Source organism: Telopea speciosissima, chromosome 10, assembly GCF_018873765.1.
Source record: "Telopea speciosissima isolate NSW1024214 ecotype Mountain lineage chromosome 10, Tspe_v1, whole genome shotgun sequence".
In the NCBI taxonomy this organism is placed as follows: domain Eukaryota; kingdom Viridiplantae; phylum Streptophyta; class Magnoliopsida; order Proteales; family Proteaceae; genus Telopea; species Telopea speciosissima.
The window spans coordinates 7,389,145-7,416,529 of NC_057925.1; the positions used below are offsets into that span (position 1 = coordinate 7,389,145).

General features: G+C 38.7%; 3 protein-coding genes across 3 annotated transcripts; 1 reads left to right on the forward strand and 2 right to left on the reverse strand.

The window, feature by feature from the left end:
• The first annotated feature begins 625 nt into the window (after positions 1-625).
• Positions 626-6,411, forward strand: LOC122642247 (phenylacetaldehyde reductase-like). The gene is made up of 6 exons (XM_043835689.1): positions 626-805; positions 2,187-2,356; positions 3,073-3,264; positions 3,497-3,659; positions 5,075-5,261; positions 6,231-6,411. Exons 1-6 carry the CDS (start codon positions 688-690, stop codon positions 6,367-6,369), a joined length of 969 nt encoding a protein of 322 aa, XP_043691624.1. The 5' UTR covers positions 626-687; the 3' UTR covers positions 6,370-6,411.
• A 1,313-nt stretch (positions 6,412-7,724) lies between these two features.
• Positions 7,725-19,637, reverse strand: LOC122642251 (NADH dehydrogenase [ubiquinone] 1 alpha subcomplex subunit 2). The gene is made up of 4 exons (XM_043835696.1): positions 19,514-19,637; positions 18,704-18,813; positions 18,511-18,617; positions 7,725-7,979 (listed from the first exon to the last, which is right to left on the reverse strand). The coding sequence occupies exons 2-4, from the start codon at positions 18,787-18,789 to the stop codon at positions 7,876-7,878; spliced, it is 297 nt and encodes a 98-aa protein (XP_043691631.1). The 5' UTR covers positions 18,790-18,813; positions 19,514-19,637; the 3' UTR covers positions 7,725-7,875.
• On the reverse strand, positions 13,573-27,263 carry LOC122642248 (SPX domain-containing protein 1-like). The gene is made up of 5 exons (XM_043835690.1): positions 26,900-27,263; positions 25,926-26,052; positions 22,759-23,205; positions 20,935-20,937; positions 13,573-13,583 (listed from the first exon to the last, which is right to left on the reverse strand). The coding sequence occupies exons 1-3, from the start codon at positions 27,194-27,196 to the stop codon at positions 22,772-22,774; spliced, it is 858 nt and encodes a 285-aa protein (XP_043691625.1). The 5' UTR covers positions 27,197-27,263; the 3' UTR covers positions 13,573-13,583; positions 20,935-20,937; positions 22,759-22,771.
• Positions 27,264-27,385: the final 122 nt, after the last annotated feature.

Genomic DNA, 27,385 nt, shown 5'->3' on the forward strand with positions numbered 1-27,385 from the left:
TATGATTTGTGATATTGCGTATTTATTGTTTTTTCACAAATTACTCTCTAAACACTCTTAATGACAATCGAGGATCATTTTCTACCCACATGGGATGTCATCTCGCATGGTGAGAACCAACCAAATAGAATCTCCATACTTCTAACCCCCTTCTGACAACCCCTTCTGACCTTTGTCAAATAGAGGCTGAATCAGGTTCTTGTATGCTAGATGGCGCAAAGATGGAATCCACTCACTCTCTTGATTTCCATCTATGTGCCATCAAGCGGAGGAGAACCTGAACCATTCTCTGTCAAGTGGGGTGGAGATTATGTTTAGTTGATTCCCACCCCACATGGGTAGAGGAACCAATCTCCTTAAACACTCTACAAATACATCCCTGTACGTGAAGGCTTCACGCTGAAGCCAGCAATACAATAAAATACATGTCCTTTTCTTCCATTATGACCTTCCATGCTGCCATTAAAAGTGTTTCAGTTTTATTTCTCTTCCAACACAAGAGGGGTTGGTCATGAGTCATGACTTTAATTTCGTTGACAATGTACTAATGCCACTCCCTACTGGCCTACTTATACCCCCAATTCATTTCTTCCTTCAATTACCTTTTCTATTTGTTCCATAAAATCAGTAACTAAGAGAGTAAGAAAGAGAGGCGACAAAGGGAATTAAACCAAGGAATCAGAGACAATGAGTGGAGCTGGGAAGACAGTTTGTGTCACAGGCGCTTCTGGGTACATCGCCTCATGGCTGGTTAAGTTTCTGCTCGCCAAAGGATACACTGTTAAAGCTTCTGTTCGTGATCTAAGTCAGTATCCATATATCTTAATCTTGAATCTCTCTCTATTCTTGTTCAACTTACTATCCTTCATTTTTACTCTCTCTGATAGAGTTTTGATTCTGGGCTACTTGCTATAGTCTTCAATTAGTTCTATTTCGAGTCTGTTTGGAATTATTGCAAACCCATTTCAGGGTTTTTTCCCCTTATCCTCTCGAATCCACTACCCTTACATTTGGGTGCTGATGGGGTGCCCTTGACACTCTCGTTGGGGTGAAGTGTTACACTTGCAAATGGGTATTATCTCAAATAGGTTGTCTAGAAACTTAAAAGGACCCCAAAGACCTTGTTTGAAACTCAATTCTCTAATTATGGTGTTATCATGAATCACCTCAGAATACCTGGTGATCACCACATCTCATGCTGTAGAGGAAGAATGTAATTTTGTTTCTAAGGTGCATGGTCACCCACATATTAATAATTTCTGAATCCTTATTAGTATTTTCAAAGCTATAAATGTTGAATTTTAATTAACTGCTATATAAGCTTTAGTTTTATGGAATGCCTTGCCATGTTGGAAATGAACATCGTCGGATTTCGACATGTCATGGAAAAAACTTGATCAACCAGTATCATTAAAGGTCATAGTTTTTATTAAGTGATAGGCTGGCTTAATTGGAAATGGCAAATATCATCCATTACATGTTATGTGCCTAATGGGGCCCACTCTAGTGTATAAGCGCTAGATTGGGCCAGCCTAGTATGGGATAAGTTAAAGGGCTTGGTTCAACGCTTTCCATCAGCTTTGGAGCTTTTGGCGTATCAGTCAAGTACCTAACATTACGAGGGTATGCGGATACCTCTGTTCGTCACTGACTTTTAATGTTGCAACTTCTAACTTTATAGTTCTGTTGATGATTATGGGGCCCTTTGTTTTTCCCATCCATAATGGTCTCTTTTTCTTTCTTCACTCTGCTTTCAGTCTCTTTACTCAGTCCAGAATCCAGGTAGTCTTAAGGGGTCGGGCCTGCAAATGATGTTTGGTCTACTGTAATTTTGATCTCATCACATGGATTTAGTGACTGGACAGTTATCAGTTTTGTAACGCTAAGCAATCAGTATATATCTTGGAGATTGTTTCCTCTGTTTCTATTTGTTTTTTATGCGCGTAAAACATACTATTCTCATCTGAGTACATTAAAGGCATTTTTCTCCTCCTAACTTTGATTCAATACGATAGTCTTCTTCTTTCATTTTCTACTCAGTTATCATCATGCTTTTCCATCATGACTATTTGGCAATAACACTTGTGATACAATTAAACATGTGAATGTCTTACTTACCTGTGTAGGCCAAGGATGCCGGTCTTCTTGTTGTTTTTTTCATTAAATTAGTTCATATGCTATCACAGATGATCCAAAGAAGACTGAACATTTACTTGCTCTTGATGGAGCCAAGGAAAGACTTCATTTATTCAAAGCAAACCTATTGGAAGAAGGATCATTTGATTCTGCAATTGATGGATGTGAAGGTGTTTTCCATACAGCATCTCCATTTTATCATGCAGTCACAGACCCACAGGTTCATTCCTATAACATTCATTGAGATAGTGTCAACTGCTATTTTTCTTTTCATAATTTTTGCTTTGCTACGAAGCTTTCAAGGCTTTATTGCTTCATTGTTAATATTTTGCCTTGCTGCTATTTACTATTTCCAGCTATATAAAGAATTTATCCTATAGTACTGCACTAGACTTCCTTCCCCACCCATTCCTCTCTTGGCTTTGTTCTGCATGATTATAACCTTTTACTCTTGCTTAATTGTATTTAAACTGTCTTGTTCATGTGTGGGTGATGTTTATTGAAGTTTATGACTTCGAACAAGTTACCTTAGATTTATATTTGAAAGGGAAAGTTTTGAAAGTTACAAGCTGGGCTTGACTCCTACTCTACCTGAACTTGGGGGCCTAACTTTGTCTCTGGAATGATTTGGGAATCATTTCTAGATCTCGGTTTTTCTTTTGCTGAAAATATCCTTGAGACTTTGTGAACCAGAGCCTGACCATCTGCTTTATGCATTATAATGCTTCCGTTATCAACTTTATTAATTGGTTTAGGGATGAGTATCTGTTGGAACATTGGAAATTGATCTAGTTGAGGTCTCAGGATTTTCATCATGTAGTTAAATCATTCCCCCATGTATTAGCCTTTCGGTTTACAGTTATAAATGTCCTATAATATTAAACATTTGTGACTGTCCTGATTAATGTTCGTTCTCTGTTTCACTTTGCATTTCAGGCTGAATTACTTGATCCTGCATTAAAGGGGACTCTTAATGTTCTAGAATCCTGTGCAAAAACTCCATCTGTGAAAAGAATGGTTGTGACATCCTCTGTAGCTGCAGTTGCATACAATAGAACACCTCGAACTCCAGATGTGGTAGTTGATGAGACTTGGTATTCAGATGCAGAGTTTTGCAGAGAGAATAAGGTGTGTGTGGTTGTGCAGTATTGTGCAGGTCCTTGAGGTCTTGGACTTGGTTCTATGGATGTCTTACTTTGACATTTCAATCTTCTACCTTACTGTTAGTTTTGGATTTTTTAATGGGTTTTTCAGGGATAGTGTATTTTAAGCTGAAGGTCCAAAACGAAAATATTATTATATTGTGGATTTACTAATTTACTGGTCCAGTATATCTAATGAGCTTCTTGTTCCCTTATAGAGTTGGTATTTACTATCTAAGACCTTGGCTGATGAGGCTTCCTGGAAATTTGCAAAAGAGAAGGGGATTGACATGGTTACGATAAATCCGGCTATGGTGATTGGTCCTCTTTTACAACCAACACTAAATACAAGTGCCGAAGCAATTCTGAACTTAGTAAATGGTATGCCTACCTATTATTTAAGTTCTTTTCTCTCTTCTCCCCCCCCCCCCCCCCCAACACCTTTTCTTTTCTCTCACACCCTTCTCTCCAATCACAGCAAGTAAGCATTCTCCCCAGTGCATTCTTATTTTCCTAAATTGCTTTCTGTGAACAAACGAGGATATGAATGACTAGTAGTATTCTTTTCAGGTTGGTCAAAGCCTGCTGCAGAATTTAACATAGATAACACAATTATCTTAAATTTAGGGGTTGAGCCCTTTAGAGATCCCTGAGGTCTGGTTAACTTAGTTGACCAAACTATGGATCTATCGAAAATGAAAGGTTACTGGATTGCCAGGTTATGAGTTAAGTTGTACCAAGGTACAGCTTCTATATGGTGAAATTTCTCAGTACAAGCTTTTGGGAAAATGGAGCAACTTGTTCTGGTTCGACCACAAGTACAGAAAAACCCTTTAAGAAAAATTAGGCCTTCAGAAATTCCTCTCTCTGTGTGTGGTATAATTTTATTTTCTTGTTACTAGGGAAAAGCTAAACATCCTTCCTGTTACGTGGTCACATCCCTGGCGCCATGGCAGATGTCGATTTGTCCATTTAATATAGTTAACCACACACCCATCTCATTGGTCAAACTTCAGCATGAACAAGCTAAAAATTAAATTTTTAGTTTCACAAAATTAAAAGAATGCCATTTCATAATGATGCAAATGTAGTGGCATTCTTGTGATTTGTCACATTTAAGGCACTTCCCCTACTTGTTTGGGATTGAAACTTAACTATTGGGATGGGTGTGGGATCTTCTATCAAAGGCATCCACCAATCTTTGTTAATGTCAAGTTGTGATGGACACCAATTATCATATTGTGATAACCAGTATAACTATTGTTTTTGGTTTCTTTGGTATGTCTTTATTGACACACGTAATTCCTAAACAGGCAGTGTATCTATTATTTGAACATAGTCCATAGAGTTGTTGATTGATATAGACAGTCAGATTCATAGTTGTCATGGTGCCAGGGTGAGCTACAGCAGTGGCTAGCTGCCTTGACGCCTAGTAAAAAGTGAGCGCCGTATCAAGGTCAAAATATAGAACATAATGGATGTGGAATTGTTTTCATAGATTCATACATGGGTAGAAATGAGAAACAAATAAAATTTATAACACTTGAAAAGCAAGATCGTCTTTCAGTCTAGATCCCTTGGCATAGAAGGGAACTGGTCAACTAGGACCTGAAGGGGTACCCTTGTTGCCTTGGCATCACCTAAGCAACACCTTGACAACTATATTCAGCTTTGATAATGTCCCAGGGTATATGTATTTGTTTTTAAAAAGAAAATAGAATGTTTATTGTGCGACCTTGTATTTTATTATTTAGTCATTCTTATGATAATAAGTGTGATGTTTTTAACTGATGCAGGAGCACAAACATTTGCCAATGCAACATTTGGATGGATTAATGTTAAAGATGTTGCAAATGCACATATTCAGGCATTTGAGATTCCTTCAGCCAATGGAAGATATGTTTTAGTCGAGAGAGTTTATCATCATTCGCAGACTGTGAAAACTTTGCGTGAACTTTATCCATCTTTGCAGCTTCCAGAAAAGTAAGTTTTTCATACCAGATAAGGAAATTATTGAATTATTAATTGCAATAAATAAGATGACATTAATTTATAGTTACTTCTGATGATATATTGGATCCTTTTTAATTGATTCCAATTAATCAAGTAAATTTGTTTTCTGTGGAATTTTATGTTTTGAACTTCAATATATGAACTGAGATTTGATATTTCAGTTTCCTTTAGTCCCAAGCTATATTTATATTTCATTATGTTTTGTAGGACGCATTTCCCTGTAGATTTTTTACATGCCCTGTGCAGTGTCAGACACGTCTAGACACTTCTGGATGCTCCTTTGGACATGGCTGTGTTTCTCTTGCATAGAGAAGTTCAACTTCTCTCTTTTTCTCATTTTTTCTTTTTTAGTTCTATGTTCTAATATGGTTCTACGTTGATGTTTTCCTTCCTGTCCATAATTTCTTTTAGGTGTTTTCCTTGACTGCTTGTATTACAGTGTGCCTAAATATATATTTATGTGTTTGTATTACCCTTAGTGGGCTTTGTTGTTGGGTTGTCGCCACACATGTTTATAACACACAAAGTTGTTTCCTTCTCAATTGTTCATAGATATCTCAGTGTACTAATATCGAGGAGAAAATTTAGTTCTAGAAATTTAAGCTCAGTACATGTTCAAACCAGTCCTAGAAATCAGTCTCATTATGTCCATCATAGTGGTCCTCAATAGCTAGAGTTTAAAAGATGTGTTTTACCTCAGTTGCTCTTCACCTAGTAGAACCTACAAAAAAGGATTCTTTTCGACATGCCAACTAAAGATTGGGTAAGATGTCACTACAGTCAACTGCTCCTCCCTTAAAGTTGAAGAGATACATTTTCATTATTCAAGAACCATTTGATTGCTTTTTGTCACTAAAGAAACCTACTTTGGGATTTAATGTCTTCAAAATGTACTGATTTTTCTATTTAGATGATAAATATTGATTTTATTTTTGGCAGGTGTGCTGATGACAAGCCTTATGTGCCAACCTACCAAGTCTCCAAAGAGAAAGCAAAAACCTTGGGGATAGAATTCATCCCTATGGAGGTGAGCCTGAAGGAAACTGTTGAAAGCTTGAAGGAGAAAGGCTTTTTTTAGTCCCTGAAGCTTGTTCAATAGAAGTCATGCAAATAAGACAGAGTGTGGACTTGACAAAATCTGGTTGCCCTACACTTCCATCTTCATAGTGTTTACAGGATCTGAGTCACTATATCATTTGAAAAACTGTACTAAAAGTGTTGAGAGAATAATCTATGTTCAGTTTTGACAGTTAAATATAAAGTTTCAGAACGTGTGGTTCCAGTATAACAATTCCTTCATTAGGGTTTTTTGTTTTGTTGGGGGGGGGGGGGGGGGTGGGTGTTGTGCAACTGTTGATCCACCTGAATGGTAACTTGTTGGTTGTATGAGATTTGGTTAAAAAAATCAGCATTTGGAGGGGGAGGGGGTTTGTGCATTCACAGTCGAAATCCACCAAGATTGGCGAGACTGGTTGAAATTTCGACCCTGAACTGCTGCACTGCACAGTTTAGGGAATTGGAGAGGATTAAAATCCTTATTTATATATGTCCATATAGATAAGCTTATCTTGATAGCCGTTAAGAAATTTCCAATGCAATGGTTTACTTGATAGCCGTTCATTACCTTGTTTAGGGTGTCAATCTGTTGGTTTGATCCCCGTTTCGATCAGGTTGAACTGGTTTAAGGCTAGTAATAGATAAAACCGAAATCAAATCATTGAATTGAAGTTTTTTAACTTTTTATTTTGTTCTGGTTGAGTTTGGTCTTTTATTGAGTTGACTTAATAGGTTCTTCTCGAGCTGCTACCAGTTCGGTTTTGGTTTTTCATATATAAAACTACTGAAAATAATGTTTTTTGTGGGGGGTTTGGTTTCTACCGTTTCATAAAACCTAAAACCAAACTGATAAGGCTTTGTTTGATTCAAATCGCGCTGAATTGAATTTACGATCCAACCTAAAATTCATGGATAAGAAACCAAGCTGAATTGAATTAATCAATGGCAGACCATTCTTTTGCTGCAAAGATGGAGGGAGCAGGTTCCTCCAAATTAAGGACTAAAATCAAGCTCAATTGAGTTATTACATGGCGGCAACTGAAGAACCATTGCTAGGGCAACAACCATTCTCATACTGCACAGATGCAGCAGGCAGGTTCTTTCATTTCATGTGACATTCATTCCTAAGTTTCACACAACAGTTGTTGCAGTTAGATCAATGTCGAACTGTCGATAAAAGAGACATCAACGCTGAAATGAAACTAGAACATGAGTAGTGCAAGTCTCCTACCCACACTGACTGTACATACACAGCCCTTGACAGTTACTATAGCAGGTCAAACATCATTCTCCTTAATTGTCAAGGGAACTATGACTTCAGCTAAAATCGGTTGAATCCAATTTCACATTAGGCATACAACAAAACAATGACACTCATGAAGGAACATTCTGTCTTAGATAATGACTTGACGAAAAACAAGTCAAGATTGATCAGAAATTAGACAATAACATCTTATTGAGGAAGTCCCAGCCATTCTCAGCTTATTTCAATTCCAAATAACCACTATATCCACTATAGTGGCGGTATTCAGGCTTTAAGGGATGCTCCCAATTGGACAAGGTCTTGCAGGGCCTTATTAATCTGTGCCTCAGTCAAGCCTTCCAAAGGAATTCCTCTTTCAACGCCCATATCTGTCGCAAAAAAAATTCAATGAGCACAACTCCCATTAGACATCATTGAAATGTGAAGTTAATGATAAAAAGAACAAATCAATATTACCACAGTAATCAATATTTGTAAAATTCTTAATTCTTCCACACACAGACGCACACAAAGAAAACGAACATGCTTGACTCCCCATTTTAATCTGTGCTCATTAGTTTTCTATTTGTTAACCCACTGGTCACCAGAATCATTTGAGTACCAATATTAACATATGAAACCATTATATCTGGTTATAAATGCAAGGGGGTTAGAGTCGTCAGAAACATCAGGCCATTAACCCTACTTAATGTCCACAGTAGACCTTGTTTCCTCAATTTGGTGAGCAAAAGGAACAATTTGATTTTCCTTTTTCTTCGTTTCCCTCGCTTTTTTACAAGAATCATTGGAGTCGATTACTCAGAACAAAGAATAGTGCCCAATCAATCACCTTACCAAGAACTTTTATAACAAGGATAGACCCAGAAGGAGACAATAAGTCTCCCTAAACCCTTTAAATTCCTAAAATTACCAGAAAGAAGTCTGCCTGAGAGAATAAAATAACTGGCTGATGAGTGGCAGAATTCTGTCCATTTCCACCATCCTGAATCTCATCCATTTCAACTGTGACTCCAATTACTATGGTCATGGTCCTTTTCTGTCAAGTCTTAGTTGGTTTAGGACTCCAAACACCGCTGGAGGTTCTTGATTCAGTTTAGGAGTTGTTTTAGTCTTTTATCAGTTGATAAAATAGCCAGTTTGATTACTAGTTGGTTTAGGTTATTTCTAGTCATGCTATGAGTCATATTTCAGTTGATAAAATAGCCAGTTTGATTACTAGTTGGTTTAGGTTATTTCTAGTCATGCTATGAGTCATATTTGGATATTCTATATGTACTTTTGCAACCAGCCATTAAGGCATACGAATTTTTATGATAAATAAAGTTTGGCTTTGATCCTATATTCTGTGTGATTCAAAATAGCTTCTGTGTGATGCTAATCGTCCCGGCCTGTTATTGTAGCCCAATAGCTATTCTTGTCCCAACTAACCAATGGGGGTCCAATAGTGTGGGGATAAGAATGAACAGAAGGCAACTAACCAATCTCTCTTTGAAACAAGATGCTCAGAGATGTTTGATTCGTAGGGCGGGGAAGAGGGCCAAAAAACGAAAACCAAGCCATAAGTTCTTCCATTACAGCTACTCCGAAATATTTCACTACCACCAACTCCATCCATTACTGGAGACGGAAACAGCTATCCCTAATGCCCTGCCCCTCTCCCTCCGGTCGGGAGCTAAACCCTGGGAGTGAAAGAGATTGAGTGACCTGGAAGGCGATAGTAGATTCACCCTTTATCAATGATGGTTTGTCTCAAAACCGGGATATGCAAGCACGGGATTCCCTACTTCCGGATAGAGAGGCATTTTCAAAACCATCCCAATATTTCTTTCTGTTCCGCCAACTTCACGGCTCATTCTATTTCCATTACCAGCTTTAAGACAAGAAGATGAGTCAGGGAAGGCTCGTATCGAATCCAACAATAAGTTGGCTGATGGGATGTTAGCTTAGATCCTCTGAGATACTGCTGTAGATGGAAGGAGGTGGAACAGAAGAGAGGTCCAGCCAGCCCCCATGGAGCCCATCCGAATCAACCAGCCATTCAGCCCATCGAGTCCAGCTTTTGGTCTACTATCTGGGCCACATTTAGGCCCATTACTATGTTTAAATTAGTCCTTGTGTGGGGGACCTTTTAGTAGCTTTTATTTAGTTTCTATTTTGGTTTAGATCCCCCTCTATGTAATAGTTGTTTCTAATTTAGTTGGTTTCCATTATGCTTGGTAGTGGTTACTACATCTTTGTTTCTATTTTTTTTTTTTTGGGGGGGGGGGGGGGGTTTGAATAAAAATTCATTACCAAAGAGAGAAAACAAGAACCCCCAGAATACAGGGGGAGGAAAGAAAAGAATAGAGCATCCTACAATACATAGGGCTAACCGACCCCCTAGGGGGAAGGGGAGAGAAGAGAAGAAGGGAGACCCCAGGAAGCAACAATGAGCCTGTTCCTTGGGGAGTTTACACAAGAGGAAGGAGGGGAAGGGGAGGAGGATTTGGAGCTGACATCGAAAGATATGGAATCCCAAATCTGCCTGAAAGACCTAGAGTTGGAAGTCCATCTCCTAATGTTGCTCTCCATCCAAATATGCGAAATGGTAGCCCCAAAAGCCAACAATCCAATTCTATCACAAAGCGAATTGCCCCCAAATGATTGAATGATCCACTTCCACTCACTCTAAAGAGGGAAAATCCTTCTTCTCCCAGGCCAACATTTGATGGGGAATCTAGACCAAATAGAAGCCGAAAAAGGCCATTCAAAGAACAGATGATCAACCGTTTATGAGCCGTTCCAACAGAGGCAGCAAGCAAGAGAGACACTTAGATGCCGGTGAATGAGGAAAGACTGAGTTGGGAGACAGTTTGAAAGCGTACGCCAAACACAAAAGCTATGTCTTGGAATATGACCTTTGACCAAACAGCCTTGAACCAATCAATAGAGAGGCCTCTAAATCTTATGAGATTCCAAGCCGATTTGGAGCTGAAGATAGCTGAGGTCGAAAGAGTCCTAGAAATCAAGTCGCCAGAACTTGAAGCCCTTCCGATCAAAGGAGGGAGAGAATTCCAAATAAATGCAAGCTGAAGGGAAGGAGGGGGCGGGGGCAAGATCCGGAGGAGATGATGTCTGCAACTGATGAAAGTCTATGGAGACCAGCCCTGTAAATATTTCTGGAGCTTACTAAGGGAAGAAGGATGCCCAAGGGATGCCAATGATTAAGCCAAAGTCTAGTGGAGGAGCCATCTGCAATTTTGGTAGTAATAGCTCCAACGGCTAAGTTTCTATATTTGAGAATGTTTTCCAAACCCAAGAAGCATCTGGAGAGCTATTGACGGTCTAGATAGAATCTCTTTGAAGGAACCCTGAATAGATCCAATCTACCAGATACTATTGTGCTTGGCTACAAGATTCCAGATGAGTTTAAGAATCCCAGCCTTGTTTCCTCTTTAATTCTTTTTAATCCAAGACCCCCCTTCTTTCTTGGGCAGACAAACAGAGGACCATCTGAGAGGGCGGAGGAATCTAGATGTTTCGATAACTTTCCAGAGATAGCCACACATGAGAGCTTGTTTCTATTTTGAGTTGTATCTAGAAGATAAATGTTATATTGCAATTAGTTTCTATTTCTATTGGTTACTATTTTGCAGGAGTTTCCTTCTCCACACAAGGAGGGGACTCTAATGTTGCCAAGGTACTAAAATTCGGGTCTCAGTACCGACTCGGCCCTTGGAAAAACTGGGTCGAGTCGAGATCTCGCCGAGATTTCACCGAGTTGGTGCATTTTTTTTTTGACTCGAAGCCTCAACTTGGTGGGTTTTAGACATTGTTTGGGTTTGAAACTTGGAATTCAGCCTATTTTAGGCCATTTAAACACAATGACACTATCAGATTTTGCAAAAACAAAGTCCAAATATGAGTTTCAATTCGGACCATAGGTTGGTAGGCGTTGACGTACTAAAATACCCCACTCTACACATAATTTAGTAATAGAAAGCAAGCAAAACATTCAATTAATAGCTAAAAAACTTAAATAAGAATTAGAAATGTTAAAGTGATACATCAAACTGTTTAACAATGTTACAACTATCATCACATAAAATGACTTTCAATCAAGTATTCAGTCCCCGCTAGTGTCACATAGTCTTCCCATGACATAGTGTTGCTGCAATGTTGCATATAGTGCTCCACAACAAGCATATAAGAGTTCTGTCGAGTTAGGTAAGTAAATACATAGTAGATGAGTCATTTCCATGGGTCAACCCGAGATCAGAGATCTCGCCGAGATCTTGTATTATTTTGTATCGTATCCCATCTCATCTCGATTTCTCAAAAAATCGAGAAACTCGCTGAGATCTCGCGAGTTCTCGAACTATGAATGTTGCTTATTAATAAAGAAGGGATTGCTACATACACCCCGCAATTTTTTAAGTTTAAAAAAATAAAAAAGATAAGCTTGAGCCTCTGTTTGCCATGAGAGACAGTGATGGGGGAAAGAGGCCCTGACGGTTGGTGAGAGACTGACCATAGACGAGAAGCCTTTTCATATCCCCCCTTCTTCCCTTTCCCCCCCCCCCCCCTCCCTTCTGGTTTGAAAGTTTCAGTCCTACGCAAACCATTGATTAAGATTTTTTGCTTTGATTTATCACCGTTTGAGGATTGGATTGTTGAATCAGAGAATGGGTGAATGATGTGACCTGTCTAAATTGACAGAGATCCCTTTATTTATAAGAGAGATTACAAGAGAACTAATAATGTAAGTAAGGTGTCTATGACTCATCGTCGCTATCTATAACAACTAGTGACTAGGCATAGTTACCTCAACACTCCCCCTTAAGTTGGTGCAAAGATATCATACATTCCCAACTTCCATACAATAGGATGAAACACCTTACAATTTAATCCCTTAGTAAATACATCAGCCAACTGGTTGTTAGAGGTAATAAACGGAATACAAACTAGACCCTGGTCGAGCTTCTATTTGATGAAGTGCCTATTGATCTCAATGAGCTTAGTTCTATTATGCTACATAGGGTCGTGTGCAATGCTAATGGCAGGCTTGTTATCACAGAATAACCTCATGGGTTACTCAAATGTGATTCCTAGATCTTGTAGAAGCCCCTTGAGCCACATTAGTTCACAAATGCCTTGAACCATCGCACAATATTCTGCTTCTGCACTAGAACAAGACACTACTGATTGTTTCTTGCTATGTCAAGTGACTAGATTACCCCCAAGGAAGGAACAGTACCCTGAAGTGGATCATCGATCATCAATAAAACCATCCCAGTCAGCATCAGTGAAAGCATCCAACTTTAAGTGGCCTTTATTGGAGAAGAGATTCCCTTTGCCAGGGACAGACTTCAGGTATCTCAAGATACGATATACTGCTTCAAGATGAGTCTGGAGAGGATCATGGAGAAATTGGCTAACAATTCCTACAACGTAAGCAATGTCAGGCTGTGTATGGGATAGATAGATTAACCTGCCCACAAATCTTTGATACTGTTCCTTGTCAACTGGGCCCCCAGTCCCCACTAGCACTACTAGGTTGACCTCTATGGGAGCTTCTGCAGGTTTGCAACCCAACATACCAGTCTCATTAAGGTCAAGAACAAACGTTCGTAGAGAGATGAAGATACCCTTATTGGATCAAGCGACTTCAATTCCCAAAAGGTACCGGAGAGGTCCTAGATCCTTAGTCTCCAATTCCTCTGCTAACTGAGCTTTTAACTTTGAGATTTCAGCGTCGTCATTGCATGTGATTACTATATCATGCAATTCTGATGCCAGATCTTACAACCGGATTTTGCTCTGAGCATAATCATGGTTTTAAAATTTGATTCTGACATCAGATCATTAGAACCCTATTGCTACTGGGATTTCCGAGTTTTCAGATCTTTTTACCTGATATCCAGTTAACATTATTGATTTCTGTGTTGCATCATAACTCAGGTTATTATTCTGACATTAACTCTTGAGTTCTACTGTTGTTTCTTAAGCTGTTTGCACCTATATGCTACTGATATCAATTCTCAATTCTAGAAACTCCTATTTCAACCAGGATTCTTCTACAACTTTGAATCTGACCATTGGATTGGTTCCAAATTCGGATACACAATTCTCTTAATAGAATAGAACACCCCATTAAATTCTGGGGTGCATCTGATAATCTGATTTCCGTTTACTGCTCATTCTTCATTTTTGGTCATTATCAATCACTGCAATTCTGGTTTCTGTCTGAGTTCCTGAACCCAATTTCTTAGGCTTCTAGAAACCCGTCAGGGTAGCACAACCCTTTAACAGTATACCAACAACACTTGCAAAAAGCCCTGCAGAAGGCACAAGATGCTGGGGCTTTATCTCCTCCAATCTGGAAAACAGACTTCCTAACTTCTTCCTCTGTAAAGTCCTCTGGAGCTAGTCATCATCTCCTCAAATTAAGTATCGAAGACTAGTCCTTACAAGCTCTTACAAGGAATTCTTACCAGTATAAAATTCCATATATTTCCTTAATTTAGAACAAACGTTTCTCAGCAAACAGAAATTCCGTGGAGAAACCAGTGCAATCTTTCTTTGCCTCATTTAATTGTTGACCACTAATCAGACAATTTTTAACTTTTAACCTTCTAAGACTACTTTCTAATCAGACAGTTTTTAACTTTTAACCTTCTAAAGACTGACAAAAAGATAGATGAGGTGGGGTCTACGTCCTTTGAAGCATAAGATGCTCCAACGTCATGGACCATTACATAAACCCCTACAGGTAAACAGAGGGCTTTGGGCAACAGTGAGTGTAGCAAAGGAATCTGGAGTAACCTCTAACATGTAGCTTAACCTACCAGGAGCAACCAATCAATCCCATCTATAGAAGGCATCCCTTGAAGGTTGGATCACATACATGTTGCCCCATTCCATGTCATATTGAGCAAGCTATTCATGTTAATTAAGTCTGGAAGTTCAGATTTCATTCTTTTCCTCTGACTAATTCTACAAATCAAGGGTTGTCTGCAGAAACTGAAACTACAGGTCAGATTAACTGGCATCTTTGATAGATAATCTATTCTTTTAGCTCATCATTTGTAGTGTTTCATTTCTAGCTCCATTAAAATCCACAAAGTTCCATGCAAAAATCAACCAACTCCTTTGGGAAAGAAAGGTCATTCTCTTGTTTACTCATTCAAGATGCTGTGTTATTTTCTTTATAAATGTTCATGATGAACAAGAAGAATCCAGGAAGTACAAACACCACTCCATGAAGAAGAGGTCTGAAGCCTAGAAAAGAACTTCAGTGATAATCTCAAAAAGGTGGAGCTCCTATATAAACTTGTAATCTACCAAGACCCCTGGCTTGGCCAAATCACCCACAACATCATTAGCAGACTGAGAGTTCATTGCGATAAGTTCATAGTAGGGCGAATGAGTAATATCTGTGCATGAACCGACACAGACAAGCCCCTTCTACAAACCCAACTAATGATAGTAGCTGAACCTTCCTCCAATGGCAGTGGCTGTCATCTTCCCATTCTCCACCAGGATTAGGGTTTTATTGCCCTTCCCCCAATGTCATTTCATCTCAAGCACTATGTATGTTTATCATATTGATTGGGCTTATAGCTGAGCAAGAGGCTCTACATCATGACTTCAAGGTTACTGATAAAATTCTTGGTGCTAACTTTTCTACCAGAATGATAAAAAAAAAGAAGTAATTTTGATGCAGAAAGTCAAGAGGCATTAATGGGGTATTCTAGTCACCTAAGGATTAGGGTTAGAAGACCTAATGTACCAGCCCAAACCCAATGGGAAGCCCTGATGGAGATGAACTTAGTCCAAATTTAGCTTTGCCCAGAAGGATATTATAGTTATTTATTTACTTAGATTTACTATTTGGATTTTATCTTGTAATCTTTTAATTTGAATGGGCTACGTAGTGGTAGTGTCCATTCCATGTTTTAGTTTTAGAGTTTGATTTAGAGCAGTTTTAAAGTCCAAGTTAGAGTCAATCTTTATTTTTTTTTTGGTTAAGGATTAGGATTGTTTTGAGTCTTTAAATACATGGTTTTAATCAATGAGAGACAAGCTTTTGGAATGAAAATTAAGTTTTGTTGCAGCATTACCTGAGTCTGTGGTTGTGGCAATGTTCCTTGCCCTCTTTACTCTCTCTACTCCTTCCCTAAGGTTCAAACCCTTTCTTCCCTCTCTTCTTCTATTCTTCTGTTTCCCTTGAGTTTCCCACCCCCTGTTCTGCACACAAACAGCTTCACCCACGATTGTGGATTGTTCCCCTCCATCTAATCTTCTTTCCCCTTCTGGGGTTAGAATCGCCACCCTTGGGAGACATGAAATCCTAAAGCCTACCTCCAGTCGACTTCCCTATTGTAAATAACAACCAGAAATCAGATCTGGTTCTGAGTCTACCGCCAGTTTCTGTTTCAGAGGTTTACCTGAATTTATTACCCAATATTCGCAACCTAATCCTGAAATTGCAAGTCGATTGGTGCTGTATCGACTAAGTTCTTTCAGGTTGAAGTACACCCTGTTCTGGTTCTAGTGTGACCGGCGATATTTGAAGGTTGAAGAAGACCCACACGGTTTATTGGTTTAAACCCTTTTTTAAAATTACTTAGTTTCCAAAATACCCCTTCTTCCCTCCTTTATTACTCCCTACCATTTATTTTATCTTTGTTCCAAGTTCGTGCCCTTACAAAAAATACTATTTCCCTTCATATCCTAACACCCATTTAAGCTACCAGTTTACATAGTTATCAAGGCGGCAAGGCGACCATGGCATTGGAGAGGGTCTAAAATCAAGGTAACACCAAGAAGGCGGCAAGGCGACCAAGGAGCCTGGATGCCTAGGCGACTCCTTGCCTTGATAACTATGCCAGCTTACCCTTTTAAGATTCTTTTTAATTTACAGCCTTGCCACTCTATTATAAACTCTCACTTATACTGTTTTGCCACTAGAGTACCGATTTGATTTGTCCATTGCTTATGTGGGGCATAAGAGACCCAAATAGGGTTTCCGAACCCTGGGATCGCATCAACCTAGTTACTGCCTGCCATAAGAACTGGTGTTGGAGTTACATTAAAAAAAGAAAAAAGAAAAGGCCATGACCTAGTGCTGGTCCCACTAATGAGGGGTCATGGGAGGGGTGAGTTTGGAGTCGGTCCTAATCTTTGGCATTTTTGCACAAAGTGACTGCCCTCAAGAATCGAACCTAGGCATTTGCTCTGGCAGCCAGAACCTTTTACCATTGCTTTAAGCAATGACCACTTAACAGAAAAACCATTTTTGAACAAGTGAACCCACCCACATAATTATCTTTCCACCCCCCCCCCCCCCCAAAAAAAAAAAAGAAAGAGCCACCCAAACAGTGTAGGAAACTTTCCAAACGAGTAGACACCACCTCAAGTAGGAATTGAGGTTTTCCCTTTTTTCTCCATGGTTCAGGTTGGCACATACGCACCTGATTAGTGAAATGAGCTCAACAACAACCATACACAAATCAATGAGGCTAAAAATGGCATTTCCCTTGGGTAAAAGATGGCATTCTCAAAGCAAGTAAAAAACCAGTTGGATATTTGAAAACTAGAGCCACTCATACTCAACCTAAATAATTGCTACTACAACATTCAACCTATATTATATCACAAAAATTTCCATCTAAAATATTACAACATGAGAAGGAATGATTACTTGTTAACCAGGTTCATCATGATAATTAAGAATTGTTGTTGGATGATAATTTTCTGTGATTTCCTTTTTCTGTGTTATATGTTAATTGTCCCCAGCTTTAACTTATTCTTGTCTGACCCCTAGATACAACAGTATTATACTTCTTGATAGTGAGAAACTTCATTGTCCCTATCCAAGATCCACAGGGTTTGTGTTTCCTTGTTCCAGTCAAAGATTCTGGAAGTCAGAAGCTGTTTATAGCTTATTAGTAAGCATAAGCATGCACAGGCAGTTTGGGCTTGTGAAATGCAAAACAAAGAGTAATAACATCGTTAGAAGCATCACGCAACAGCAAGAGCTTAAAGCTGTAAGAGAGCAAGGTCATACTTCTGTTTCTTTTTGCTCATGAACTTCCAAGTGATTTCTTCCCTTTCAGCAATCCTCATCTCCCATCTCATTTTACCCCCAAAGATCCGAAAGAGAGATAACCTCAAATTCGGGGTGAAACAACAGCCATTTGAGATTTATGTCAGTTAAACCATCTGAAATGCATAACCAATGGTTTAAGGCTTTTGAGAGTTATGACATCAGTCAACTCACCCAAGAATCCCAACAACAATGTGTCCTCATACTGACATATATGGCCCTTTACATGCCTTCATTATATTTCAACAGAAAACAAATACATGATTCTTCTTTGTGTAACAGGCACATTGACTCTCAAACGGTTAGATGGCCGAAAAAGAATACACTATGATCTTGGCATCAATGATGGAGGATGGACTATCTTCAATCATGCAACACGAATCAAGATTTAGAATGACATGTATCCAAAATCTGGTTTATCACATTGTAATGCTAAGTGACAAAGTGATTCCTTAATGCAACTTGGTGGATTTTCTGTTTGAAGAATAAGAATCAGACTACTCATCACTGGCATACACTCATCTTTTATGGTTTTCAGAATTTGGGTATTTTGAGGCATCTCACAAGCTAAGAGCTGTTAGTTGACTACTACACTCTTCCTTCACCTATAAACCACAAACCCCAAAATGACCAACCAAATCAGTGAGGGTGTTCATGCAAAATGACTATCAACCTGACCTTGATCATTTGTAAATAAAAAACAACCAAGTGTTGTTGTTGTTAAGAAGTCAGCTAAAGTGAGCGACAATAAAATCTAACCTAAGTTGAAGCTGGGAAAATAACAAAGAAAATTTAAGAATAGAATATACCATATCTGGCCCATAACTGAGGTTGAACTCCATTGCATTCACGGATCAAGATTGGGAACTTGGGGTTCAGGGTCTTCAAATCTTTGTAATTCCTTTGAACAAATTCTCTATGTGGGAACAAAAGAAAATGGATTATTCAATCAAGAAGAATCTGATAATAACATAATCACTGCTGAGATCCAAGAATGAAAACCTGGTTTGAGAACTTGCGGGGGAAGTTTGGCAAAACAGGAAACGGATCTCCTTCAGATTCCGAGATAGGTGTCCCCTCCAAGCCATCTTTATGTCAGTAAGGGTTTGTCACTGTTTGTAAACACAAGGCACCGTGATTAAAGACACAAATAATAGTACAGCATACACCTCACAATCAAATGGAAACAAATTCCCTCTCTAAATGTGCATTAAGATGCACGAGCTGCACAGAAGCCATACAGTGGATCAAGGTCCAATATAGGGAGACATGATAGGGAACAGAAAGATTCCTGCACTTGAGCTTTAGCATTTTATTTTTCAGAATCTGATGGTAAGAAACCAAAAGAGCTATAAATAGAACGAGTTCAGTTTCCTCCACAGTTTCAATTGTAAAATGGTTATAGTTTTGATCCCAGTCCTACACAATTAAGAACTTGCAGATATAACAAACACTACAAATGAAGCTTCTGTTCAACATAGACAAATAACAAAACAAAAAATTAATCAGAACAACATGGTATCATAGTAGTAACAGTGCGGCTCATCAATCACTATACAATCGATATGATAATGCAAATCAATATAGCTAATGCGCGAATAGTTGAGTCCATGTTAAGAAATTTCAGGAAACAACAAAAGTATTGGCGTCAGGGAGGGGAACAGGGAGGCTAAATTGGGTGAAATTATCTCCGGCAAGAACGAATCGGCGAACCAGTGTCTCTAATCTCTGTCCAATTACAATCTCTGCTAGTAGAGAATCTTAATTTTCAGACCAATCAATAGTTCTAAAAAACAAAAAAACCTAACTCACCCTGTTGTGTTGTCGGAGTGGAGGGGCGGCCGATCTTGCTGGTAGCTGTAGAGGCTTAGGTTTCAGTTTTGTGCTTTGCCCGTCGGAGAAACAGGAAGAGAGACAAGACCCGTTGGTTCGCTACACTTTTTTTGTTTTTTTATCGCTGACTCAAACAATGCAGTGAGTATAGATCGATCGAGTCTGGTGACTCTTCACTTACGTGAAGTGTTAGACCTCTTCACATACGCCGTTGAACCGACACGGCTGGAGTCATTGCAAGTTGGTGCATGCCCCCAGGAGGTCAAGGGTTCAACTCTCTTGGATTGCACTTGTGCAAAAAAAAAAAAAAGACACCTTTCTCCCCCTCCCCCCTTAGTTGTAGATTGTGAACTTGTCTTAGCCTTCCCTTTAGCTTGTAGTTGGCCTATGGGCCCTTGAGTAGGATAGACCCCCAAAAAAAAAAAAAAAAAAAAATATAGATCGATCGAGTCTGGTGACTCTTCACTTACGTGAAGTGTTAGACCTCTTCACATACGTCGTTGAATCGACACGTGTCAATCCAACGACCAGTTATCGACAGATATGACTTTTTATTTTTGGGAAATTTAAACATACCTCTGTATTGATTAATTACCAATGCATTCATCTTTCTTCATTATTTACATGTACCTACCCTACTTTTCTAAATATTCAATAAGTTAATCCAGGCCATTAGTGGTTCTCGAGTAGGGGTGTCAATCGGTTGGTTCGGTCCAGATTCGGGCTGAATTTTTTGGTTTTAGTGTGGCTTTTAGGAAAACTGAAACCGAACCAATAAGAAATTTTCGAATTTGGCTCGGTTTCGATTTCGATGCAGTTTGGTTTCGTGTCGATTTCGATTTATGATAGCAGTTTGGATTTGGTTCGATACCGGACGAGAGAGAAGGAAAACTGAAAAGCTTCTTAAACTATAGTAGGAATTCGATCAATCGCTATCAATGCCAGGAGGCAGATCAAGATTCATGGGAACGAGAACCTTTTTCGTTTTTTTTAAACGGATTGGATTCGGTTTGTGCCTATTTTCTTCTCTTTCTCTTTTCAACTACATAAAATATTTCATTAGTCCCACACTTAGAGAGGAGATCAATGGAAGATTAGTGAGTAAGAGATGTTGGGATCTATTTCCCTATTTTCATAACCTCATACTCATTGATTTGTAACAATTCCCCTTAAAATCATAAATTTGCTCACTGATATTGAAATCAATTCAATTATTCATAACATTATACTCATTTATTTTTTTTATCGGTTTCATTCGGTTCAATTTTTGGTTTGTTATCGCTCGGTCTGGTTTTCAACTAGTCTCGTCATATCCCAGTCTAAAACCAATCCAATAAGGATCAATTCGGTTCGGTCCGGATTTTTTCAATCGATTTTAACGGTTCGGACTAGGATTTGACACCCTTATTTCCGACAAAAGATAGGAGTGTTTTAGACATTTTAAGACCAATATACCCTTGATAGGATAAAATGACATTAATGTTCTCTTCTTCTTCTTCCCCTGCACCTGCGACCATCACACTTGGGCTTGTGCACCCCAACCTATCCACACACACACGCTATGCTCCCGCCTGAAAACCCTGACCGCAAAATAGATCAGGCTTGAGCAGACACTACCACTAACCAAGAGTAATGTTCTTGCAATGGGCTTTGTTTTGGAAGGACAGACCAGGCTTACGCTACTACTAACCAAGACTACGGCCACATAGATCAGAAATGTGAAGAATAATCAAGAAGTACTTGCGTGCTTTTTCTGAGGCTCCGTTTGTTTCGGCGAATTTTACACGGTAAATTTTACATGTTTAAAAGTTTCATCAAAAAACAAGCATTGGAATATTTTTGTACATGCAAAATTTTATAAGTCAAATTTTTTGAAGTGAAAATTTTCAAGTAAAAACAAACAGAGCTGAAGAGATTCCGAAAGAAAACGAGGTGGGTAACAAACCAATTAGATGGTTACAATATCATCATGCCCAGGGACTTTATAAGCCCCAATACTAAACACAGTTTCAGACTCAGAAGGAAGTGCAATAAGCTACATGTTTATCAGAGTTGAATAACACATGCTCGAAGAGACTTTTCACAAAAAAAAAAAAAAACACTCCCAAGGGGTTTGAGGTTGTGAAAATATTTCTCATACGTGCAGGAAAAAGCCTAACAATAAAAGGAAGATCAGAAACCCGATATCACTCAACATCTAATAAAACCAGAATAGATGATTTCCTGAGATGATGTTTAGCCATAATTTGATATTATTTAGTGTTCCTTCATTTGGAATGAGAGGTGTTAAGCTTTTTATTATCCTGACGTCGAGCTATTTTTCTGCAGAGGGATCAAAATCTGCTAATTCATATAGAGCCATCAAACCGGCCCAATCAGAAACTAGAACTGTATGCATTATATGAACAGAAAGTAAGCGACCGGGATCATTCAATACGATGGTATGAACACGATACCCAGGCAGACCACGATCCCCATTATTTATATAAAGATGTCTACAGTTCTGAAATCTAAATAACTCTTCAACCTCTATAAGCCAAGAAACTTCCCAGTAGAATACATGGGATCACACACTTAGGTTCCTTTAGTGCCAAAAGTCGATAATCACTAAAACAATTGCTGCTTTTTAATATCTAAATCCCAAAAACATCTCTATTCCAGTTACCCATATAAAAATTTAGTAGAGCCTAAAGATTGGTTGAGATCTAAAAATTCAAGTTCCACCTTTGCAACTGCAAGAAACTTCTAATTCACCATTGAAATTCAAGAATGACAACATATAAAACTAGTGGATAATACCTTCATCAAGACACCCATTGGTGTGGCATGTAGATTCCTCCCCACACTATCTGATTAGCAGCATGGAGAACCCTCTCCCAAAAATTAGACACAGATGATGTAAGAATATTGCTCCTACTGAAAGTCCAATTTCCATAGAATATTTCTCTTTAGTTAGATCGTGAAGATTCCGGATTCAAAAGAGAACAGAGGGACACACATTCCATATAAGGATGCCAGAAGGAAGAAGAGAGACATATACAAGTGATAAAATTGCAACTCCCACCACCTTTTTAGTATTGAGATTGAGAGTTCAGTTTTGCTATTATACAAATTACAACTATGTTAGTATCTACTATCTATTCTATTACATGTATCAAAAAGAAAGAAAATCCAAAGTTATCCGTCCATCCAAGTCTGGGGGACCTCTGGCTCATCCAATCAACAAACAAACCACATCTATTTTGCTATTTGTTCCAAAACAGGGACTTTATTCCAGGGCTCCTCCAGACTATTACCCTGAAGTGGCGGCAAAGAAAATACACTTACAGTTGAGCTTTTGCTTCTGATCTGCCCTAGGACCCGAAGTGCTGAGATGCTGCTCTTCATATACAAGCTCTCCATGTACTCTATTTCTTCGAGCTCCTTTGGCCTGATCAGCAGCTCATCCTTCATGGTCACAGGCTTAGTATCACACCCTTCATTTCCATCTCCTTCAGGTACAAATTGTTCTTTCTTTGGGAAGAGGCAATCAAGCATAATCTCACACTCTTTTACAAGCTTGTAGAGCAAGTCTGTAGTGAAGAATGGTTGCTGCAATACTCTCTGGATGAATGGCAATCGAATGAGAGCACCAGTTCGCTTGTCATACTTCTTCAGTATCTTCACCAAACCTGTTCATATTATATGATATGCAATCAATAATCAAAAATAATACTCTGAAATAGCTTATGTTTTAAGCACCAATAGGGAGAATTAATTATACCATAATAGTGTCAAAGAAAAAACAGAGAAATAGTAAACTACTGAAGCAAAAATATACCCCTCAATTTTCCAAACTGCACAAGCTCAAGCACATATCCACAAACTGTCCTTGGCAAATGGACCATGCTACTTTCCCCGATTTCCATGCTTTGACAACTAAAGCCTCTATAAAACCAATAAGGCTACAGTTCACCCCACATACCAACTAAAGAATGGCTTAATTTACAATAAGGGTTGGGGGAACTCAGTATCTTTCCAAGCTTGGTGGGATGGGCAGCATATCTACCAATTCACAGCTTTTCATCCCCTCCCCTATTTTTCTTGGGCCAACAAATGTGAACATCAATCCTTTTATGTTAAATTTCAGTCCAAAGAAGAATATCCCAAAGCTCCTCCTTCCATCACTAAGAAATAAGTAGTGAAAGAATCAAATGCATGGTAACCATATGTTGGTGGAGAACACGAATGTTTGAATAAAGACAGTACAAACCTAACAGTCAGATTGGTCACAATCATCCTCCGTGTTGGCACAAAATTAAATCTTACTAAGTGTAATTAGACAACATCCTATAAACTTTTCCTTATTTTATTCTTTTATACGTGAAGGGCAAGGGACGTAAGAAAATTAAATTCCTAGAATTCCCTAGTATTTTAAAAGATGATTATGATTTTAATAAGTACAAATTCGTTATCAAGTTATCAACAGTTGAATAAGCATCAAATAGATATTTAGCAAAACTAACCAGTTACAACTTGCAGCAGCATCCCACATTCCTTTAAATCATTTCCTTCACAGGAAAGAAAATAAAATTCTTCCTATTTTTCCACCTCCACTAATTAAGAAGATGCTCAAAGTCCCAACAAACGATTTTCTATAAAGTTTAAAAGAAAGTAACAAAAACTTTTTCAAAAGTTCTGTTGGGATTCTCAATAATCCAAATTGTCATGAACAATTTGATTTATTTTGACTCAAGTTGGGATTATTGACATCATGCAAGTCAATTGTGTCATCTCACCAATCTAATTCCCATGGCCATGATAAGTAGGAACTCAAAAACTCACCGCTTCATTTTTTTTTGTTAAACAGCTCAAAACATCAACATAAAGGCATTTGATTCGATTATGGAAGAAAACACAAGAATTATTTGTAAAAGTGCAATCCAATCAAACAGCTCATGCTAAATATTAAATATTAAGAAGCCACCTTAAATTGACGCGAGTTTTGTCCTAAATCATAAAACAATAAGAAAAAAAAGTTGTCCTAAATCATCAAGTAGTCCCCTTACCACAGGGAATTGGACCTAAATTAGATGTGCAGAATTTGACTTGAAAGAGACACAGGAAATACTTATGACCTCACACTTCGAACTTAATCAAATAATTTAAGGAATCACCCTGGACTGAAGTCAAGTTTTTATTCTCTATGGGTTAGCAGCCGATGCCGTTCAATTTGAGCCACACGCAAGACTGATGTAACCAATCAAGACCATTGGATAGATAAAAGATTCGAATATGAGGTGAGCTGCCATAATGAAGTTCTCTATAATGTCAGCCATGTGAGGAAGGGGGGGGGGGGGAAGGTATTAAAATGCATATTTTGAAAATGACACCACCAAGATTTTTTGGGTATTATTTACCAAAATGACCTTAACGATTTTTTTTCTAATGTGAAGGGAAAATATATGAAACCAATATTTTTTTTTAATAGTAAAGCAATATTTAAAAAGATATATTCAAACGAATATTGGTTTAATATTCGCATCCCCCTTTCACAACCCGTAGAAGATATGCTCTCTGTCTATGTTAGTGATGACAACAGGGCGTGCATTTCACCAATACCATACCCAACCTTTTAATAAAATAATAACACCACGATCCCGGAGAAAAATGCATGGGGAGTCGAGTAGGGTAGAGTGGGTGCCCGTGGTTTTTGGAATATTATACCCGAACCTACACCGATAAGGGACAGCATACCTAACCTTTTTCAAGACTTGGTTTAACCATACTCATAGCTGCCGCCTGAGGTTTCTGGAATATTATACCCACGCCATACCTAACCTTTTTCAAGACTTAGTTTAACCATACTCAAAGCCACCCCCACCCCCACCCCCACAACAAACAAAAAAAGAGATGAAGAGCAAGGCAGGGCAGAGTGGTTACTTGAAGTGTGTCACATACCAAATACCCGAATCTAACCCTTAAGGGTCATACTAAACCCGACCGGTTAGCGATGGAGAAGGCACTGCTTTAACGTACCCCATTGCCAAAACATAATATTGTATTCTATCAAAACACGTGAAATTTCAAGTGCCTTCTTCTCTAGCTTGTCTAGCTCACTATGTAGTGGACTCTTTACATTTTAAATGGTCTAAATCTCTCTCTTATTACCAAGAAAATCAAAATAAAGAAGGCTTTACTTTCGCCTAGTTCAAAATCCTTTTCAACTGAAACTTGACAAAAGAAGTAAATGAATGTCTCTACTTATTCTCTACAAATTCATTGTTTCACTTCATAGTGTTTATAGTGAGACTGCCCTCATATTGCATAGATTAAAGTCTGAATATTTCAAAGTACAGTTTCACTGTAAGCTGGAAATTTTGATAAAATGGATATAAAGATAGATACAAACCTGTATAGTTAAGAGCGCTGTAATTCTCCAACAGAACCATCTCTCCATGGAAATCCACAATTTCCTTCCGCACTGTAATCATCTCTTCGTTGGAATCATTTGCTTTTGCCACTCTATCCTGCAACTCCTGCAACCCCACAACCATAAAAGCAAAGAAAGGCATCAGGTGATTGTAATCCCCATTCCCATCTAGGCATTCTGTTACAATGCTACAAAGAGAATACAAACGAAGATGATGGAATGGGTCCGGTATCTACATTGTAAAGACAAAAAACGAGAGTTTTAAGGCAGTGTTTGGTATGCATTCTTGGTTGATTTCACATTTTCAGATGATAATAATAGTTTTTTTTATCGCTCGAGAATGCGAAATAGACCTAGAATGCATACCAAACACAGCCTTAAACACCCAATGGTTTAGAATCTTCCATATACATGTAGGCCTCTCAGTCAGCCTATCAATCTAATTCGACCATAAAAAGGTTCCAATCTGAGGATTCTGAGTCAAGGAGTATAACAACCCCGCAGGTTTCTCCGGAGTACAAATCGCGGCAAAATACAGCGGAGAAAACCACTTCAGGCTCCAACGGTTGCGCAGAACCACAAAACAAGCGATTTTTCCGGTGCAGAGTCCCGAGTCGCGACTCGGGGGAGAGAGAGAGAGAGAGAGAGAGAGGTCCGTACGATAACTCGAACCACCGATATGACCGTAAGTCGCCCACCAAATCGCCGTCGATTGAAATCCCCGGCGGTAACAAAATTACAGCAATATTTCGCCGGGAACAAAAAGGAAGTCTAGGTCACAAGTACTAATTAATTTTCGCCGGCAACCAAAACCTAAGCCTAAGGTGCATGCATTACAGGATGAAGAACGACACGAAAACCCTAAATTTTCTAACCGATTTGCAGAACATCAATAAAAAGATGGTATCGAAACAATCCCTAAGAAAGAGAAAGAGAAAGAGAAATAGAAATACCTTTAATGTGATGATATACTCTTCTTCCTTCTCGACGAAGAAAGCATTGAACTTTTCGAGTTCGTCTTCTAACAATCGAATGAATTCCTTCTCCTCTCTTGTCATCGCAATCATATCCATATCTCCAGCAGAATCATCCCCTGCAACCAACCTCGGTCGCTTACAACGCCTCTCATCGGTTTTGGGTTCATCGATAAGCTTAAGCTTCTTCTTCAAGTCCTTATATGAAAGGAATTTATCTCTCCACTCGGGTAGAGTCTCTTCGATCTGATTACTCAAGCTCTTACCGAACTTCATCTTCCTCTGTTACTATCGGAATACGACAAATATCCCGGCGGAAATTTGACGGAATCTGAAGAAAGAAGGAAATGGCACAGAGCGAGGGTGTGTGTTTGGGTGGGAGAGGGGAGGTAAAGGAGGTGGGGGTTTCATATAACGGTTTGATCAGAATATTCGAAAGAAATAGGTGAGAATATCCACTTTCGG